At 31.8% G+C, this 21,322-nt stretch overlaps 1 protein-coding gene across 6 annotated transcripts in view; it reads left to right on the forward strand.

Annotated features, from left to right (window-relative positions):
- LOC143199159 (nephrin) overlaps positions 1 to 21,322 on the forward strand; it is an 891,666-nt gene that overhangs the window by 700,435 nt on the left and 169,909 nt on the right. For all 6 annotated transcript variants that reach the window (XM_076408969.1, XM_076408968.1, XM_076408964.1 and 3 more), the window contains exon 4: positions 19,529 to 19,699. In XM_076408969.1, the coding sequence (XP_076265084.1) occupies positions 19,529 to 19,699 (171 nt within the window). The remainder of the gene's footprint in view (positions 1 to 19,528; positions 19,700 to 21,322) is intronic.

Here is a 21,322-nt window from a genome sequence, read left to right on the forward strand (position 1 = left end):
TTTTGTTATATTTTAAAGGCCCCTTTTTCCAACCAACTAAGTTTAGCGATTGGCGAGTGACCAACTTAGAAATCATCAAAGAAAATATCCGGTCCTACCCAGCTTAATTACTACCGCGACTAGAATAATTTTCCTTTCCAGATTTTGCATTCTTGCCACTTGGGAAATCACAAACACAAATTTACGACTATGCGCCAGCCACAGTGATCAAGCCAACCTTCCTGTTGCCTTGACCACTGCGCCAACCAAGCCGGCTTAAATAATTATTTATCCATATAATTGCTTGTCTGTAATTCAGAGAACTCTATTAAATTGCTACAGTTTTCAAATGAGTTGAATTTCGGTCCCATCAGGTGTCACTTCCTTTAGTATCGATGTTTATACTTAATTTGCAATGGAAACACATTTGTTATAATTTATAAAGGAATGCTACATGGCAAAATTAACCATATATAGTCAACCAAAACATAACTTTCTGGATCGGAACGAAAATGTAATCAACTTGGTAGCCTCAATGGTTAAGACGACAGCACAGACTTCATACTGCTGCGATAGTCCGGATTCGAATCTTGCTATGGCATGTTGTTTCAAATTGTAATCCACTATAGGAAAAAGTACAAAATATCACAATAACAACCATTTATGTCAGTAACCAGGCTAGGAAATACAGATGGTTTACAAGTTTGAGGCTCCCCAATCAGTAGGCTCAAAACCTTATTAGGGTCTCAAGCGGGCTTAAGTAATTAGTTATCCTTATAATAGTTTGTCTGTAAGTCAGAAAACTGTATTAAATTGTTACAGTTTTCAAATGAGCTGAATTTGGATCACATCAAGTGTTACTTCCTTTAGTATCGATGCTTATCTTTATTTAGAATCGAAACACAATTGTTGTACTTTACAAAGGAATGCTACATGGTAAGATTAAGCACATATTGTCTACCAAAATATAGATATCTATATCGTTATTTAATAGAAACATCATTAAACGAAAATGTAACCAAGTTGGTAGCCGCAATGGTTAAGACGACAGCACAAACTTCATACTGCTGCGATAGTCGCGAATTCGAATCTTGCTATGGCATGTTGTTTCAAATTGTAATCCACTATAGGAAAAAGTACAAAATATCACAATAACAACCATTCATTCAACCAAAACCTTATTAGGTCTATATTAGGCCCTTATTCTCAAGCCGGCTTAAATAATTAGTTATCCTTATAATAGGTTGTCTGTAAGTCAGAAAACTGTATTAAATTGCTACAGTTTTCAAATGAGCTGAATTTGGATCACATCAAGTGTTACTTCCTTTAGTATCCATGCTTATCTTTATTTAGAATGGAAACACAATTGTTATACTTTACAAAGGAATGCTACATGGTAAGATTAAGCACATATTGTCTACCAAAATATAGATTTCTATATCGTTATTTAATAGAAACATCATTAAACGAAAATGTAACCAAGTTGGTAGCCGCAATGGTTAAGACAACAGCACAGTCTTCTTACTGCTACGATAGTCGCGGGTTCGAATCTTGCCAGGGTATGTTGTTGCAAATTGTAATCGTCTATAGGAAAAAGTATAATATGTGACAAAAACAACCATCGCAGTCATGCCAGTAACCATGCTTGTTAAGACTTCATAGATGGTCTACAAGTTTGACGCTCCCCAGTGAGTAGTTTGAAAGCCTTATTAGAATTCTTTAGGCGGTAGGTTCAATCCATATAAATCCTTACTCATGCTATGGAGACCTATGAGAACAAAATAATTAAATGGAACTTAGTTGAGGAAGTTCATTAAAAGAATTATATGACATCATTGGTATACTACACCGAGATGCATTTCCAAATAATATCCTGGAAAGAGAAAAGTAATAGGTTCGAGAAAAACAACGAGCGCAAACCAATTACCAAATCAATACCATAAAATCGAGCTAGGACCTAATCGGCTTAAATTGTTTACTTCCTCGACAGCTTCCAAGTAATTTCGATGCTTAAACTGCAAAGAGCTGCATCGTATTGCCGCACCGGGGTATCCTGTCTCCAATGTCTCTCTCGTCGAATAAAATGCCGTACAAGCACGCCTGGATCAAATTCCGCACCTCCGCAGTACAATCATTTCAATTGACAGTTCAGCCTGCCTCATTCAGTTCAATTCGGTTCCGTTCATTGTAATTTGAAATGTATGGATTAAACTAAACTAAATATTCATTAATATATAGTTAAAGAAAGAATAATAATATCATGCAAGCTTAAGAAATAACAGACTATACAATATTCCGAATATAAAGGTAGCGCTATTCATTAGCTTAGCTATACTTACTCAGTCATTGTCATTCGAAAGGTATATTAAAAAAGTATGTTTTTCATATTTTACATACTAATTGGTATGTATGTGTGTATATAGTAATTAATACATAAGTGTATATATAGTAATTACTGCAGACAGTGCAGTGTTAAAAATAAATCTTAAACTAATCAAATCCAAACTCATTGTTGAAGAAATCGATTCATTGTTTAAACATATCGAAGAAGGTTATCGTAGAAGGTTATCTAATTTCCACAATAGCGCTACGGAAAATCAAAACGGAATAGAAATGAATCATGATGGTATGAGGAATAACCCCAAAAAATGAGATAAAACCAGGGATTGATCTTCTTCCAAGGAACTAACTACAAAGCTTCTTTAGGAAGGCTTTCATAACCCTTCATGGTAGTAAAACAAAAACTGCCATTCTGTAGTCCATTATTTTAACCCTATAACACCACTTATATATAAGTCAATTTCACGAAAATGTAGATTAATGTTTTTTTAAGTTGCTTGAAATTCGTGACTTTAACCCAGAAAATATGTTGTCATAAAATAATCCAACATCATCAGACTGCTTCTTAATGAAGCTTTCGTAGAGCATACATTTATCAAAACTATATAACCGTTTCGAGGCTAATGTAATTATATGTGTCTAAATCAACTAAGAGTGGTCCCAACAAAAATTTAGCAGGTCTCAGTAGCACTTCAATGTCAATTGAGATTTGAGACTGATATAAACATAAATTAACAGCGGGACATTTTGAACGTTTGATATATATTTATTTATAAAACACCATTTACATAAGACTGAATACCAAAAGAATCTCGGCACTTGGGTATTCAGTTCAAGAATAATAAACAGTGAAATGTATCAAATTTGATGGACCTAGTCTATAAAAATTACCATAGATCATATATGAAAATATTTTGGAGTGCGTTCGAAGAGCACCGTCATCACACTCGACTACCTACCAATAATTAATATGATGGAAGCAAGGTATTTCAAAAAGGTTTAGTATTTGTGAATTAAAAAGGCGTTGTCTTCCATCGTGACAACGCTAGACCATACAGAACTCTAGTGTATTTGGTAAATACAAAAAGTGCGAGAAATTGATTGGAAAGTTTTGATGCAGTTACCGTATAACTCCGACCTTGTCCCGTCCGACTACCATTTATTTCCGTATCTGAAAATTTCTGTCCTCACAAAATGCTCATAAAAATAAATCGGATCAATCTTTGAATTCATACATTGATTAAACTATTTGAAATGCGAATTTTGACTGAATTTAACATAACTAAAACCAAATCTTTTTCCCAACTGATCACAATATCATAAAAATGCTAGCCTACGTTTCCATTATAATTATTTAAAAAATACATTATGGTAACAAACGGTATAGTCAAGGCTATTTTTTTGTGAAAAGTTAATGTTTTGTGATGTTTAAATGTTTTCCATTTTCTTCAATCAGTTCAACCGGAATCAGACAAATTATCACGAGAAGATCATAGATCGACCTTGGATACCTAATGCTTCCCAAAGTCATTCAAAGCACCTAGTTTATGGAATTTGAGAGATGAACGAACTAATGGATGAGGTTATTGCAATCGAAGTTGCTGTCGCTATCCTTAGGCTACAGAACTTCGAAATTGGACAACTGTTTTGAAGCCCCTTGTCGCGATATAATAGAATTAGGATATTCTGAACTTCTGAAAAAAAACGCTTTCACTTTAGTTTAGTGAAATTTGGATAAACGCATTATATTTCTGAGTGTACGCAGTGTCAGCAAAGGCCCAATAAAGTTGCTGAAAATATCCCTAACGATGAACTATTGGAATTTTAAAATGGTTTCGAATTCGAATTTAGAAATTGTTGAGTTGCGAAAATATCTCTTATTCCGATCTTCCGGAACTTAATCAGAAACCCAGAGTATACGAACAACCAACTACCTCAGTAACTCATTCTTGGATTATTTGAATTTGGGAGTACCCGAAATTTAGGCAGCTATGCGATAGAGGAATCTTTCTGGCATAATCACGTACAATTCTAAGAGTTTCTGTAGATTATATCCTCCATATAAGATCTAGTACTTATCGTAATGTACTGTTCTAAACACTTACTCATTTAACTTCTTCATTTTGATTGCAGCTTGTGTAGTTAACGTGTTGAACCACTTTTTAGAAACTAAAGTCTAAATTTGAACTAGAAGTGAATTATTAATTCCAGCGTTTTCAAGCTTGAATTATTTTGTGAAAATAATAAAGGTTTAACATATCTTGTTGCGAGACAATCTACTTTTCAAGTGGCAGCAAGTATAGCGTATAAAAAATAAAATTTTTCAGGAAAGTAATAACGTGTTTTCATCCCTGCACAAACCAAAACTTATATGTCATCAATAGTGTTTGTGAGCCTTAAATTATAATCGCACGACACATCTCTCTGGAGTTGAGTGTCTCCATTCAATTGATCCCCGAACTTCGGCACGTTAACTATCGCTGAATTAACTTGTCGAAACGTTCCGGTCGAGACCCCCGGTCGAAAGGAGTCCGACTTAATACGGGAGCGAAACTTGAAGCAGAACCGCATCGCGTCAGATCAATTGGTTATTCTGAATGCGAAGTTCGTCGTCGCCTAATCCGGGAGTTTATCAAAGTTTAAAGTTATCGCGGCCAAATGCGCCACTTTCTATTGGTTATTATTCAATTTGTCATTCTTCGCGACAGCGCTGCCGCTGCACGGGTGACGGGAACAATGTACTTCCGATTCTTGAGCAACCAGTTGCAGTAAATACACATAAATTGTTGCAGTGATTCGAAAACTTCTTTAGAAAACTGCACGGTTGTTGTACTTATTCTGTAGCATTATATGGAGTCTGCAAAAAATTTTGGTTCACGTTTTTAAGCAATTATTCAACTGTTTCTTTTACAGTGTCACATTTATTTAAATTAGCAATCGTTTTGTAATCACAATTCGAACACAATTTATAGTTCTCTCATAGTAGAATAAATAGGATAATTTAAAAATGATATGGTACTATTACTAAAACTTGTTTTGACAATATTTAATATATAAGTTTCATAAATTAACAAAATACTAATAAGTTTAAATTATTAAACATTATAACAAGTGAGCAAACTCATAGAGGTTCACTCATGACTAGCGTAACAAGGAAATTTAGGTTATATGGTTATATGTATCTATTTATTATTATATTTCTGAGGAAGCATTTTCTGGCACAGCCTTTATTTTTTATTTAATTTTTAATAATAATTGTTTTAAATTTTTTTTAATTAGTAGTTAATAACTAGTAATATTTATTGATGTAAAACGATAACCGAAATAAACAAAAACCAAAACCACGAATTTTTATTTCGGTCATCTTTACCCACCTCTTCTAGCCTACAATAACTAGTTATTTATTGCATACGGTTGCAACATCCATATTGACAGCCTCAACAGACTTTCAATCTCTCTCACCTAATATTTTGTATTGAAAACTGAAATGTCAATAAAACTGGGATATGTAAATCAAAAATATTTCACCACTCAATGATTAAGTTTTTAAAATTTCCATTAAAAGCATTGAGTTCTATGATTGTATTATATATCAATCGATAAACAACACAGCGTCCATGCCCATTATTTTAAATATAAACTGCTTCAACTACGTGGAAATCTGGTAATAATACGTTAAAAGCTTTCATATCACTCTCGTATCCTATATCATATATCCTAAATCAATTCACCTGCTGTAGTTCATACCATATGCTTGTGACAGCAACTACACTTTCTCAAACACAGACAAAATATACAATTTCGATTCTAAATAAAGCAAACAATTTTATTTAAAAAAAAATAATTTAGCAGCAAAACAAAAACATACTTTAATTTACACACCATTTCACTGCCCCTCTCAAAAACACGGCAAATAAAGGCGACTGTTTATTTTACTGAGAAAACACAATTTACTACCATTTAATATCAACTATGGCCTAAACAACAAACGAGAGCGGAGAACAAAAACATCCCTCTACTATAAAACAATTTTCTAAGTAAATAATCCACCTATATCGGACAAAAAAAACCGGCCTTCATTTGCAAATCCAAATAAGTTTTTGCCGCGCCGACGTTGGAAGGAATCAAATAACAGGTCTGATTCTGTTTTTCCGAGCTGGGATAAATACATTTTCCAATGCCTAATATGATCGATGGATCCCACGAGCAAATACAGTTGATAACAAAAAATATATTTATAAGTTCGGGTGGGAAGGGTCGACAAAAAGAGAGCCGTAAGAGCATTTCGTCGTTTATTTTACTCGCACACAACCTTTCACGTGAGATGTAGTTGCTGTACAATCGAAATTGTCGAATAATAATGCGTTTTTTACTTCACTTTTTTCTAAGATAAATAAACAGTAGCGAGTGTAAGGTTACTTTTGGTTATATCTAGTTTTAATTGGGTACTCGAACCCAGAGGTATCAATTTTAATAAAAATGAAATAATAGGAATCTGAATTTTAAATAGTAAATAGTAAGAATTGGGAGGAGGAGGATTGGAAGGGGGATATTCTGACCTAGAAGCATACACTTTAGTAAAAATGAATTAGTAAGAATCCTAATCTTGCTATAGTTATGCTTATATAATATATAGTATACTCAAAATAGCAGTGAACTCACATCATCACGGTGTTGAATGTATGGCCCAACACCAATTTGAGAGTCTACAAAATTCGCCTGGTTGTCAATTTTCTCGAGAATTATTCAAAAAATTAATGATAATAGTTTCAGTTTATAAACTGGCAAACGTTTTGGTGCTTTACTTGTTTTAATGAATTTCAAATCGCTGTTTATTGTTACTCTGGTTATGGAAAAATAATTACAATTTACAAGAATATGAAAATTTTGAAACAATGTAATAAAATATGTTATATTATCTAGAATAGAATTTCTAAATTATACATTTATATGACGCGAGATCACTGTTTTATTGAATGGACTCTGCGTTGCCTGCTCCATATATTGAATCTTCTTCTATCTATAAAAAGTGTTTCTCTAACTTTTATCTTGCAAACCAATAATTATAGCCTCCTTGAGGACGTCGTTGAAGAGTTAAAAGCTCTTATTCGAAGCCCTTAATCCCTGTACTGATACGTTATATTACATTACATATTAAACATTTAGACCCATCTTGCTAATATACTTCATGCTTATCATCATTGAGGAAAATATACTATAGTAACTGCCAAACTGAATGCTTATGTTTTATTATTTTAAAAAAGTATACTATTATCTATTGATGAGTAGGTAACATTCAAAAAGGGATAATAATCAGGTTGGATGTGACCAAATACTTTTAGAGACATAGGCGTAAAGTTTATTAACTCTGGTTTATAAAAATAAGGTAGTAACGTATAACATAATTTGAAAACGTTTATACGTATGCCTTTAAGGACACTTGTTTTATTTAATATTGTTTTTTAGTTGTATTGATCTTGTTATTTTTATTTGTGATGTTAGTAAAGTTATTAATAGTGAGACAAAAATATTAATTTTGATGTCTCTAGTTAGTTGAGAAATTTCGAAGTTGGAAAAGTGGAAACTAAGATCAAGCGAATTATCTTCTCATGCATATTCAAAGATATCTCTCAAAATCTGCTTCCCAGGTCAATATTCTGATTCATCAGGCATTACTCAAGCATCACTGGCTAAATAACCCCATTCTTTATATCGATGCTATCGATATTATTCACAGTTATTTAAAATAAATCCATAATTTTACAAACTATTTTTCACTATCCTTATATCGAATTGGTTTTAGATGTGATAAATTTCATTTTTTGAACGAATTTGCTCGCATGACTTGAAAATATTGGAAATAATTTACAATTTCAGTTTCGAAATTCTGAACAATTTCAATAATAATCTAGTCGACCGGAATAAAATCAAGAACTGGTCAAACTTAAGACATACATAGGTAGATAGTATTGCCCTCCAAAAAGACATCCAATACACGTCGTAGATAAAGTTGAATATAGTACTAAATGCAGTTTTATAAAAATTTGTTTTAAACTGGGAACGAATATTTTATTCTCATTTTGCTTTAGCTAAAAAGAGATAGAGGCAAACGTGCAACCGAATTACTGTATAAAATTTGTACTGGTGACAGTATTGCCAAATGTCTATAAAATTCTTCAAAACATCAGTGATAATAACTAATAGCTACAAAGCGACAAACGTTGCAAACTAAAATTTAGTTAATTAACTAAACCAAAGTTAGTGCTGCAAAATCTCGGCGTTCTAAATTCATAAGTTTTGACGAATTTCGTTAGCTGCTTTATTATATAGACTATATAACAAATGCTTTTAATAAATGTAACAAAAAAAAATGAAACAAAAGGTAATGGGAAAGGAAGAGTCGTAAACATATATAATTGGGAAAAATTCAATAAACAGTTAGATAGAAATCCATCGGAATTGAATCAGTTTCCGGTCGCGATTTTCTCAATTATTAAACCGCACATAAAGCGATTTGTTAAACGGATTTCTACCGCCAATATGAGAGAATCGCCTTCCAACATATAGAAATGCGAATATTTATGTGTTGAACTAATAAAATACAGATAGAAAAACATAAGCGATATAATATGAGAAGGAACATACTGGAACTGATGCGACGAAATTAAAATCGCCCGTGCGAAGTAAAACCGGTAAATTTAATTTAATTTAATGTCGCATTTGTAGCTTTGGTCCCCACTCGAAGGCAGCAGACGAGATTATCAAGAGGAATCGTATCGATTACAATTAATATATTAAAGTCTGTTTGCCTTCGAAGACTTTCGAAATGACACTGTTTCTACCCGATTTCCATGGTATCCCTTTACGGAATAGTTTTGCAAATTTTTGTCCAGGTTCCAGATTCCAACAGTCTAGTGCGGAGGAACTGAACTATTACGACTGACTTTGGTGGCCGTTCACTCTGAACTACTTATGTCTTCTTCTGTCAAAATTACAGTAGACTATGATATTTCCTAGCTTCTCCACTAACTTCAGTTCAAAACAAAGCCAAAGAACTAAAGAAGTTAGATGGTAATGCATTGCGAAAACTTACCGAAGGAAAGTCCAGGTCAAAATCTCAAAGATCTTTGAAATATTTTAAAAGTTCAAGTGTTTCGAGACGTTTACAAGCAATGGGATATTCAAAATATAAATATATAAGAAGAAAGCATTCCGGTGTTTATAAAAGTATGCTATAAAATATATCATACTATTATTATGTCTTCTATATTTGTTAAAAGCACAGTAAAATGTAAAACTAATTTTGAATTAACTTTTCCGAAATATTCTGTACATACTAGCCAAAAAAGGCAATTTTGACTCAAAAGACAGTGAGTTAGTATTGTCTGCTTTACATATGTTTCATTCTATGAAAATATTTTTATCAATTGTTTTACCCAATACCATCACAGAAAGAATCATCAGTGGTATATTAATACAGTGCTACATGTAAGCATTTTATTATAACCAGTGCATCGACAAAGTTCATGCTCTAACTGGAATTTTAGCAAAGTTGTCGTAGTTACCATTTTTTGGCATAGCAATCCGCAAAACATAACATACAGCATCCTGTTTTAAATCCATACTTCCAAATCCATCCATCCATCCATATTTTAAATTTCGTAAAAAAAATGTGCACAAGAATTGTACAATTTAGAGAGATTCACTGATGTCATAGAGTTTCAGTTCTAATATCTATTAAATATTCCAGAAGTAATAATCTGCACGTAACGTAATTTCTTATATATTTCAGCACTTGTTCATATCAACTTACATTATGCTTTGCAACATTGATGGTATCATTACAAAAAATATATTATGTTCTGTTCCTATTGAGAATATAACCCACTATGTCATTATAAATTAATAAAAAGTAGAACTTAACTTTTTATGACAATCTGAATATATATATATATATATATATATATATATATATATATATATATATATATATATATATATATATATATATATATATATATATATATTAATATATTAATATATCAATCGCTGTTGCTCGCTGGACCTTGTGTGATGTTACCCTTTTTTAATTTCCTTCATGAACTATGTTTGACACAAAGACTATATCCCAAATAGTAACAGTAATTCAATATACAGTATAGAAGGTAAGTTTAGAGAACAAGAAAGTATCAATTTACTTAAAAATACTATTTTATTTAACGGAAACAAGAGACAACTAGATTAACGAGGATACAAAGCGAAATCATATATAACAATCATTTAAATATTTTTAATGAAACCATATAACAATTAGGACTTACAACATTATTTGGCTACGTATCTTTATGAATAGGTTCTTGAATACGTGGATGGGACGTCATTGATGTAAAATCCATTGATCAGTGCCCTCTTAAAGCTTCGACGTCCAGTAAAAACTGAGACAAATCACGCACGTCGATTTACGCTGAAATATCAATCAGCTTAGTGATTGTCCGCCTCTCCCATTCAATATGGCTACAGTAAATCATAGATGGTACAGCTGCTAGGCAGCCAGCTTTCAATATCACCCGTATCCTCCCTCCCGATCTGCGCTGCCCACCCCATCTCCGTGCGACGATCATAAATTCCTCCCGGGAGCATCCTTGTCACCAAAATATTCATTTCCTGCGAAACATGGCTACGTCCGTCCGAGATGTTAATTTAAACAGCAAGATATGTTCACGTTCGTCCTTAATGGGACGGATATGAAGTAGTGTCCTCTGGTGTTTACCAATATCAATTACATCGTGCTTCACGATTCATTTACGTAAGAATGGTTTAGCAGTCATTCAATATTTCGTGTAATTTGTTGTGCTTAAAAATTAAAAGAATACTTTTTTTTAGATATGCAGAATTGAAGTTTGCTTTTCTTGAAGTTTTGTATGTTCAATTCGAATGCAACTTTAACAAGTTAATGAAGAACCTTTTCTAATATCTACACGCCAGTTTAACATAAAAAACATTATTATATTGAAAACATTATATATTAAACTTAATACCCATATTAACCTTAATAAAAATCTGTTTCAGACTTTTTGATATTGACTTAAATAATAAATGTTTAATCAACAAAATTAATTATAAATGAACAATTTTTGATATTGATTAGAATACCATTTCTTTTCTACGTATCATTTATCTAATACAATATTGACATATTTTCTTATTTAATTATTTCTCGTCCTCTTCTTCATGTGTTATTACATTTCTACTATTTACATCTTGCTTTTGTCCCTTCTTGAGAATACTTATATACATATATATATATATATATATATATATATATATATATTCTTTATATAATATATAAATAATAAAGAATATATATATTCTTTATTATTCTTGCATTACTATATTCATTTTACTCAACATTCCCTTTTCTGTTAATGAATTTACTATTTAAAATTAATTACAAAATAGTGGTTCTTGTAATATTAATTTCCTTCTTGTGACTTTTAAATACATTTACTTGTATTATCATCTTCAATTTGGATACGCATTTGTTATTGCTCTTCCATCACCATAACTCTTCACTAGAGATATATTATGGAACATCGACAATGCATGCCAATACTTTGATTTGGGACCGTTAAATGATGGCTAGATTAAACTTACTTCACAGTTGGGTTTCATAGGACCAAATAGGCTTAATTATTGATTTGTATAGTAGTACTTTGTTAACAAATTATAACTTAGATTTGCAACCGATATGCCAAAATCTTTAATGTGGTTTAAGCCCAAGTAGCTTTCATTTAGCAAGTATGGTGCTTTTTCCAGATACATACCAAGATATTTAACATCCTCTGCTTGGGGAAGTTGACAATTATTGAACTGGTGAAAACATATTCTTCTACGCATATTCAGTGAAAGTCACATGGGTATATTTTGTATCACTTGCTTTAGTACCCCTCCTGTCTTTATACACAAATGTATTTTTATACGGTATGTTTAACAGTTCTTTCATGCTGTGTCCTATATTGGCACAGTAGTCATTTTTGCTGTTGGTAGATACATTATCGGATCCAGTACAATACCTTGTAGAACTTTGGAACATATTCTATGTAATTCAGTGATATCATCATTTTTATTACATAACGAAATATAATATAATTTTAGTAAGTGAAAATATGGATGACGGAAGGGTTTCTTTAATTTAACCTGAAACCCTGTGTGTTATACTTTACTAAAAGCGTAAGATATGGCCAGAACTACAGCCGAACAATACCATTTGTCATTTAAGTCCTTGTTTATTTTGTCCACAAGCATATGAGCTTGTTCTTTAGTTACGTGCTTATTACGAAACGAAATTAATGTTTTGGAATATTCTCGATTTTTTCTATTACACTCTTAAACCTCTATGTATAATTTATCAAAGAGCTTCGAATTTAGGAAGTTGGTAATTATATTTTCTTCATCTTTAACTAGTTTCTCTGACGGTAAAGGCTTAAATAATGTTTTTAAATGATTCGAGAAAACGTCAGCCTAAGTTGACCTACAACATACTAACTAAATAATTATAAATATTGCATTTTACCGAATATTTTAGTAAATTGTGTACTGTTAATTCCCTGTAGGGAGACGCTCTATTCTCAATTTTAATCACGAATTAAGGGTTGCCACACAAAAATAACATCCCAGGGATTCAACATTTTGTAGCTGACAACTTCGACAACGCGAGTAAACTAATTAAATATTCGCCCGGCGAAGGTCCAGAACTAATTTTAATAACGTGTTTACGGCTAGGCCAAAGTGTTTTCGTTACGAACATCACACTCAGGTGATCCCATCCCCGTCTCTCTATTTAGGCTTGAAAAAAAAAACGCGTTATAAAAGCAGACTAGAGGCTTCTGAATGTGAAAACAACAAGGCGCCGCCTTATAGACCCGGCGAGGACGGGGTAGTGCTGGCGTTACCCTTTAAAACGACACCCTTATAATTAAAGTTCGAGTTTTAGTACTGGAACGGACAGCGAGACGACAGGACCTTCAGGGACTTGATCTAATTTTGATATAGTTTTGATGAATAAGTGGATATATAATAAGTTACAGCAAGCATGATCTTTTATATAAACAGGATGAGGCTTTTATACGACTTATTGTAGGCTATTGTATATTGTCGGTAGATAGGGTGGTGTTTATGTCGCTCTATTTATGTATGTCATATCTCTATCTCGTCGTCGACTCATTAACTTTGAGTTTTACTTCATTTTGGCTTTGAACAATGAAAAGAATGTTTTTTTTTAAACATTTTAGTATATCTAAAACATATATTAGCAAAGGAATTAAACTACAGTTAACTACAGAGTCACAATTTGTATGTGTTATATTTTATTATATAAATATTTTACTTTTTCGCTCGAACTCTTTATAGAGTACAGTTCTAGTCGCGTGTATTTATACAGTAGTATCCCCTGGAGGCATATTTATCGCAACTAACAATTGTATATGTAAGTATTTAAATTTAGTTCTTATTTCATTCCTTTTAGTGTTTCAGTGTCAAATCATTTTGATAGCTATTACATTCGGAAATATTTTTCATTAAATTAAATTTAATCACTGCATATTCCCTAATATATTCATCATATCTACAGAACAGTTAGTATTTCTTCTCCCCTCGTACATTCTAACAAAATGTTCATATATATATTCTGAACAGTAATTCGCATATATATGCACATAGTTGTCATATATTTATCCTACATCAATTATATACTTACCATTAGTTGTCTCACCTCTCATCGCCCTGTCTCGGTAGTTGCCAATATTTGATCATAATCTCACATCCGGAAAGTTTCAGTCAATGTCATTTTCTGAATCTATATTCGGTTCAACCATTTAAAAATTAATAACATTTGAAGCTAACATTTTCACATATAAAACAGATTTGAATATACTCTTTGAAATTTTCTTCTTTTTCTCCCGAATGAAAATAAACAATACTTATTTATTGTTTTTCTTAACTTATTTACCTGTTATGAACCTAAATTGCGAGTGAAAATTTTATTTAAAACCTTTTTATTTATAATTTTGGCAATATATAAAAGCGTCGAGATATAGCTTCATTCACTAATTAATTCAAATATGACAATGTTAAATATCATTTGGATAACAGATAATAATAACAATAGCAGAACAATATTAAAATGCAAAAATGATATTAAGAAGTAACAATCAAGAGTTGCCCAATATAATAATGGTGTTGAACTACTTGATTCATGTCTACCTAAAGTTGAAGACGCAGATTTGACTGTTACAAAAGAGCATGTATGGAAAAATATGATTTTGTTTTCAGTTCAATTAGGAAATCGTTGACTTTACATGACTTGATTGTGGAATCCCTTATAGACTTTTATAGAACAATATTTTCATTTTTGATAGCCAAAAGCCAATAATCTCTGATAAACTCATTTTATGCAATTCATTTCAGTTATGACAAAAGTCTAAAATGAACAACTCTTACAGTTTACATTAAAATTACTAAGATATTCCTTAAGAGATTAATTATTAAGTTTGCATGTTTTAATAAAATCCATTTTTGGGTTATAGGAAGATATTTTCGAAATGAGGTGCTGTTCGAAAATCACACCTTGAACAAACAAATTTAGCTTTTAAAATCGCTACGTTTCTATATATAAACAAATTAGTTTTACCGTAATTACCATATAAATTTCGTCAAGCAAATTTGTCTTTAATTGTATACACGAAAAACAGAAAAACAAGCATGACCAAAGATGTCCGGTAGAATATCCGGCTAAGGTATAGGCCCGAAAATAATAAGTCTGCTGTTTGCTGGTACTCTTATACCTTCGTAAACTTCGTAACCAAGTCACGAAGCCTAAACATGGTTACGATTACCTCCATTTCTGTTCCTCTTCTATGTCTTCTATATTTTGAGATCACATTCAAGTAATCTTGCAATTACTGTTAAATTTACAATTTCCGACACTCCAACAAACCTAACAATTTTTATTGGTAGAAAATACGAAGAGCTCCTGATAAACCCCATAGACTGTAGATAATATGGAGAGAGTGAAAACAGCGATTATATGACATGATCTGGCATTACATGTTCTATATATTGTTTTCGCTGTCACTCATTTAAAATGTAAAAATGGTTTACCTTCTTCAGAGTTTTCACTAACGAGTGTTTTATACACCATTCTTAGAAACTATTCAAGCACATGAATAGATCTCCGGACACTAAGATCAAGTCTTGCTTCCCCTTCTTCTACTTCCCATTACACGAGATACATTTTCAAGAAGTGTCAGAGACCTGAAGATGGCAGATAAGATGTTTTTAAGAACCAAACGCGGATCTACCTGTTAATCTAAGTCGTATAGACTTAAGTCGTAAATCCTAAACAGTGCCTAACATCCGTGCTTTTAACCGCACTTCGTATTACGCGCCAGGGAGTTCGAGCAAAATCCGCCATCATTTTTCCTTTAGCCCCGTCTACGGAAGCGCCGATTAAACTTCTTCCATTGCGCCATAACGCGCGCCCATTAGCGAGGCATCTGGAACATTCGGAGGCGCAATTCGCCAAATTAATTCAAAGTATGTTAATTACGACGTAAACTTATATTTCCTACTGTCCGCATCCGCAAAATGGTCGGCACATCTTACTTTAATTAAAGGGATAGGAAACGGTGTCGTTTCTCACATTCTTTCCCGCTAGAGGATCCGTTCGGGGATCTTAGCTAGTCGGCTTAGAATGGTGAAGGCGAGATAACAACGTCCGTCATTAATTGATTTATTTTTTATTTTTTTGTTATTTTGGCGGAAGACAGACTCCGTCTCTTAAAAGTTTTATTAAATTTACTAATTTTTAATGGAAATGTAATACAATATATATATTTTTTGACAATCACTATTCCTAATCGGTCACGAGAGATGTTTCTGAGAAATATATATATATATATATATATATATATATATATATATATATATATATTTATCCACTTATTCATCAAAACTATATCAAAATTAGATCAAGTCCCTGAAGGTCCTGTCGCCTCGCTGTCCGTTCCAGTACTAAAACTCGAACTTTAATTATAAGGGTGTCGTTTTAAAGGGTAACGACAGCACTACCCCGTCCTCGCCAGGTCAATAAGGCGGCGCCTTGTTGTTTTCACATTCAGAAGCCTCTAGTCTGCTTTTATAACGCGTTTTTTTTTCAAGTCTAACTAGAGAGACGGGGATGGGATCACCTGTGTGTGGTGTTCGTAACGAAAACACTTTGGCCTAGCCGTAAACACGTTGTTGAAATTAGTTCTGGACCTTCGCCGGGCGAATATTTAATTAGTTTACTCGCGTTGTCGAAGTTGTCAGCTACAAAATGTTGAATCCCCGGGATGTTATTTTTGTGTGGCAACCCTTAATTCGTGATTAAAATTGAGAATAGGGCGTCGCTCCACAGGGAATTAACAATTTACTAAAATATTCTGTAAAATGCAATATTTATAGTTATTTAGTTAGTATGTTGTAGGTCAACTTAGGCTGACGTTTTCTCGAATCATTTAAAAACATTATTTAAGCCTTTACCGCCTGAGAAACTACTTAAGGATGAAGAAAATATAATTACCAGCTTCCTAAATTCAAAAGTCCTTGAGAAATTATACATAGAGGTTTAAGAGTGTAATAGAAAAAATCGAGATTATTCCGGAACATTAATTTCGTTTCGTAATAAGCACGTAACTAAAGAACAAGCGCATATGCTTGTAAACAAAATAAACAAGAGATGTTTTTGAGAATTTTCGTGTATATATATATATATATATATATATATATATATATATATATATATATATATATATAATGACGACTGACGATTAAGAAGATTGACGTGACGACTAAAATCAATAAAAACAAAGAGAACTTTTAACTATGAATGGCGAGTCATCGAGCCTAGAGCCTAAACAAACGCTGTAAACAACCTATTACTATTAAAATAATATTCAAATCCTTCTGCCTGCTCTTTTCGCATCATCTTACCCTCGAGAAACGAGGTGGAATTGGGGAGATCCCACGGTCCGAAGGACTCCCGTCAAATAAAAAGGGAAAAGGGGCTCTTTATATATAAGAATGGGATAAACTTATTGGTTAAACGGGCATAAATATACATAGAGCTGATCTTTTCGGCTCAGAGAACGTCGGAGAATGGGTCTTTGCGACACGTTTTTACGTCATAAAGGGTCGGGAAAAGTTCTTCGTCGACCGTGTTTTCCCAAGTATCCTACGGAAATATGTTATAGCGGGAGGAATTATTTGTTTTTCACTCGTGAGCGGTATCGTCAAGTGGTGCATTAAAACGCGCCGGATAATGTTAAGTCAGGTGGGGAAGAACTAACGCAGATTGTTTTATTTCGTTATAATAGTTTTAACAACCTTTTACTAGATTTCTAATTTTTACTATACTGTGATTCACATTTATAGTGTTCTATTCTATATAATATTTTTCTATATTCTATTATCATAATTACTGTCACATTTGTTACCAACGGAATGTTGTCCCTTTCCTATTCTAAAGCATCCGCCAATTGCTTCAATGATGTTGGATATGGAAATCTGTTTCTCACACTGAGCTTTAAATATATGAGGTTGTGCTGACTAGGAAAGATGTTTGATGATAATTTGATACTCCTCAAACCAAGAATGAATATTTCTTGTTGTGTATATATGTGTATATGCAGTGTTTGGCACTAATATGGTACTCGTAGTAAGAACTTTATCATTGAGGACGTAATATCTCGACTAATTTGTCCATAATGATACAGAGATGTGATTTCCAGCTGAATGACAAGATATTTTTGCCCAAATGATAATGGAACATCCCCATGCATATTTTAACCGACTTCCAAAAAGAGAGTTCTATGTTCCACTGTATCTTTTTCAAATATATTTTCGCTTGTTTCTCCGTCAGTTATAAACCGATTTTCTAAATTCTTTTTCTATTCAAGATACTGGAGGACTTCCAAGATAGTCCCATTGGAACCAAGTCAGGATCTGGTTTCAATTTGTTGTTGTTCAAGTTTGGTTCCAAAGTGTTCCTCATTTGTTTCAGTTGTTTCAGCATTCCTATTTATCCTCATACGGGCTGCACCTTTACCTGGCCTACCCATTGTAATTAAAATAACTGCGTAATTTATTGGGTAATCGTCAAACACTGAAAAATTAAGTATCTTTACTAAAAAAATTGAATCGACTTCAAAAAATTAATAAAGAACTCACTAAATGTAAAAAATAATCAAACTTAGATTTTTAACACAAAAAAAACATTTTAAAATAAAATCTCTTCATTATAATCGTTATAATAAATAAATAAGAATAAACAGAACCTTATTTGACCTATCGACTACACGTATTTTTTATTCTATTATATACTCACAATTTGGCTTAATATCTACCTAAACCTATTTATCTATTTACAATATTGTTTTAACTAGTACCAATTGATCACTTTGAAGTCGTTACCGAGCCCAAACAACACAAAAAAAATAATATAATTATGTATCATATACACATAATTAAATTACGAATAAAACAAATCTAACATGTTGCGCTTCTCCCTCGTGTCCATGCAGATAACTCTGTTGAACTAACTTCTAATCTTTACGTTTGGGAGTGCTGAAAATATACGTATTTTCGTAGTCAGCCAGAATAGATTAACAAAAACATCTCGTTTATTTTTTGCTTTGCAAGTGATGAAACCGTGGTGTTAGAACATCAATAGATAGCTTATCAAAATACGAAAAGGGATTAGTAGAACCAAAATAATTAACCTTAAAACCTAATAACTAACATTGGTATATAAAACTATACTATTTTATAATTTCATCAATAACTTTTCGTTAAATATAAATATAGTTAACATAAAAACACCTTAATAAGCCATCAGTGTCGTTATATACTTATCCAGAAACATGTAACGGATTATAATGTAGTATGTTGAAAAAAACATACACACTACTTAAAGCAAAATCTCTTCTTAATTTTAACTAGTTCTATGGAAACAGCTGAAGTATTTATTTAATTTTCAATTTACACTTGTTAGTTGACAAAAATTAAGTTATTTTATTATTTATACTTACTTAAATATTCTGAAAAACTAAATGATATTACAATATGTAAAATAATATTATGTCATTCATTCATTTCATATTATTTATTTCAGTTAAACCTGAAGTGGTGAGAATTATCGGTATGGATGGAGCACCCATGGAAAACGGCTCAATACTTGGTCCGAAAGAAGAAGGAGAAGAAGTTGATCTTGTGTGCGAAGCGGGCAGTGGAAAACCGATTCCCAGAGTTAGTTGGTATAATGGTACCACACTAATAAGCAGAGGTAAGTACAATACACTTGAAATTACGTTAATACCTACTAAAATCCCAGTAATTGATGTATATTCCTCCTCCTTTCTATATATTCCACCCTATAATTCATTCTGAAAATAATGTTATAAAATTTAATTTTATATGTTATGCCTTATAATTTTTAATAGTATTTGTTGTTACATTAAATCAGTTAATATTATTCTAATGTATCCAGATATTTTAACAATAACAACTGAAATAAGAAAACAACCAATAATAGAAAAGTAAAAATTTATTATATAGATTTGTGTTCCAATTTTTATATTATAAATATCGAGGCATTAAGGAACTTGACTTAATTAAGTTAATGAAAATCTTTCTATAAATAATTGCTTTAAATATAGCTCGAAATATTGTTACCTGATTTCATTTGTTTTGTCAGGCTAACAAAAAGTAAGTTAAAATTAGACTCGTTAAGATTATATTTACTTTCATTTTGCACAAGAAAGATCCCATTCCATTCATTGTAATGATAAGGCTCGATTATTTGTATGAAAAGAGGAAAATTTGTAATTATCTTGATAGGCTCTTAAATAAATTAGAAAAATAAATGATTTTACAAGCTGCAGATAAATACAACAAAGAATTTTTGAAATATTTTAGCATGCATGAAACTAGGTTTTCATAATGTTCTTGAGCAGATAATTACATTATTACATTTACATTATGTAATTATTATATTATTCCTTCATATTTTTAATATTTAATGACCATTAGGCATACTGGAAACTCAAATATATCATATTCTCAACTGGAATATCTTTCAATACCTATTATCATATTATTATTAATGGAAAAATCTATATCTAATCTATCTGTGTTATATCGAATATTTTATAGCATTCAGTAACTATAAAATCAAAGTTCTATATTATCGCACATATATTAATGGACTTTTTAACTGTACATCAAGCTGAATATATATAAATTTAAATAGCAAAACATCCATGCTATTCATTGACTCATAATTTGAGATATATTTAAATAACAAAAATATGTAGAGAGCATTAGAATGATGACAGTGGAAATACATATTTTCTGAGGATATTAAAAGTTAATGTTGGACACTTATACGCTACACTCCCTCAATAAGATAAATTGTGGGGAAAGCAGAATTACAGAAAAACATACTGTTACGGTATTACGTTCTTTTGAATAAGTAAAATGTAAAATTAAAAGCTTCTTGCCTCTTGAATTTATTAAGGTATTTTTAGAATAAGCTTATTATTAAACGTAGTAGATATATTAATAAATGATTATATTAAAAAAATGCCCCATTATTAGGGTGTATCATTGTTGGGGCCTTTTAAGAAAGAGATATTATTTATTTCCATTTTAAATATGGCGACCATAAATGACGTCATTTTTAATATCCTATAATAATACAGACGAAGAACTACAGCATAGGGTGACAATGACACACATGAATTAAGACAAATATTTTCAATAAAAATTTTAAGTGCGATACTAATTTATGAAAAACTATTGCTCTTATATTGTTGATATATAACCTAATAACGGTGAAAATGAAATATTAACAACACACAACAGCACAGAAAAAGTGTATTTATCTTCCTGAAATATTTACATCCCA

The sequence above is a fragment of the Rhynchophorus ferrugineus genome, unplaced genomic scaffold, assembly GCF_030347505.1.
Source record: "Rhynchophorus ferrugineus isolate W39M unplaced genomic scaffold, kcgeb_rfMv2 rfM6, whole genome shotgun sequence".
Classification (NCBI taxonomy): Eukaryota; Metazoa; Arthropoda; class Insecta; order Coleoptera; family Curculionidae; genus Rhynchophorus; species Rhynchophorus ferrugineus.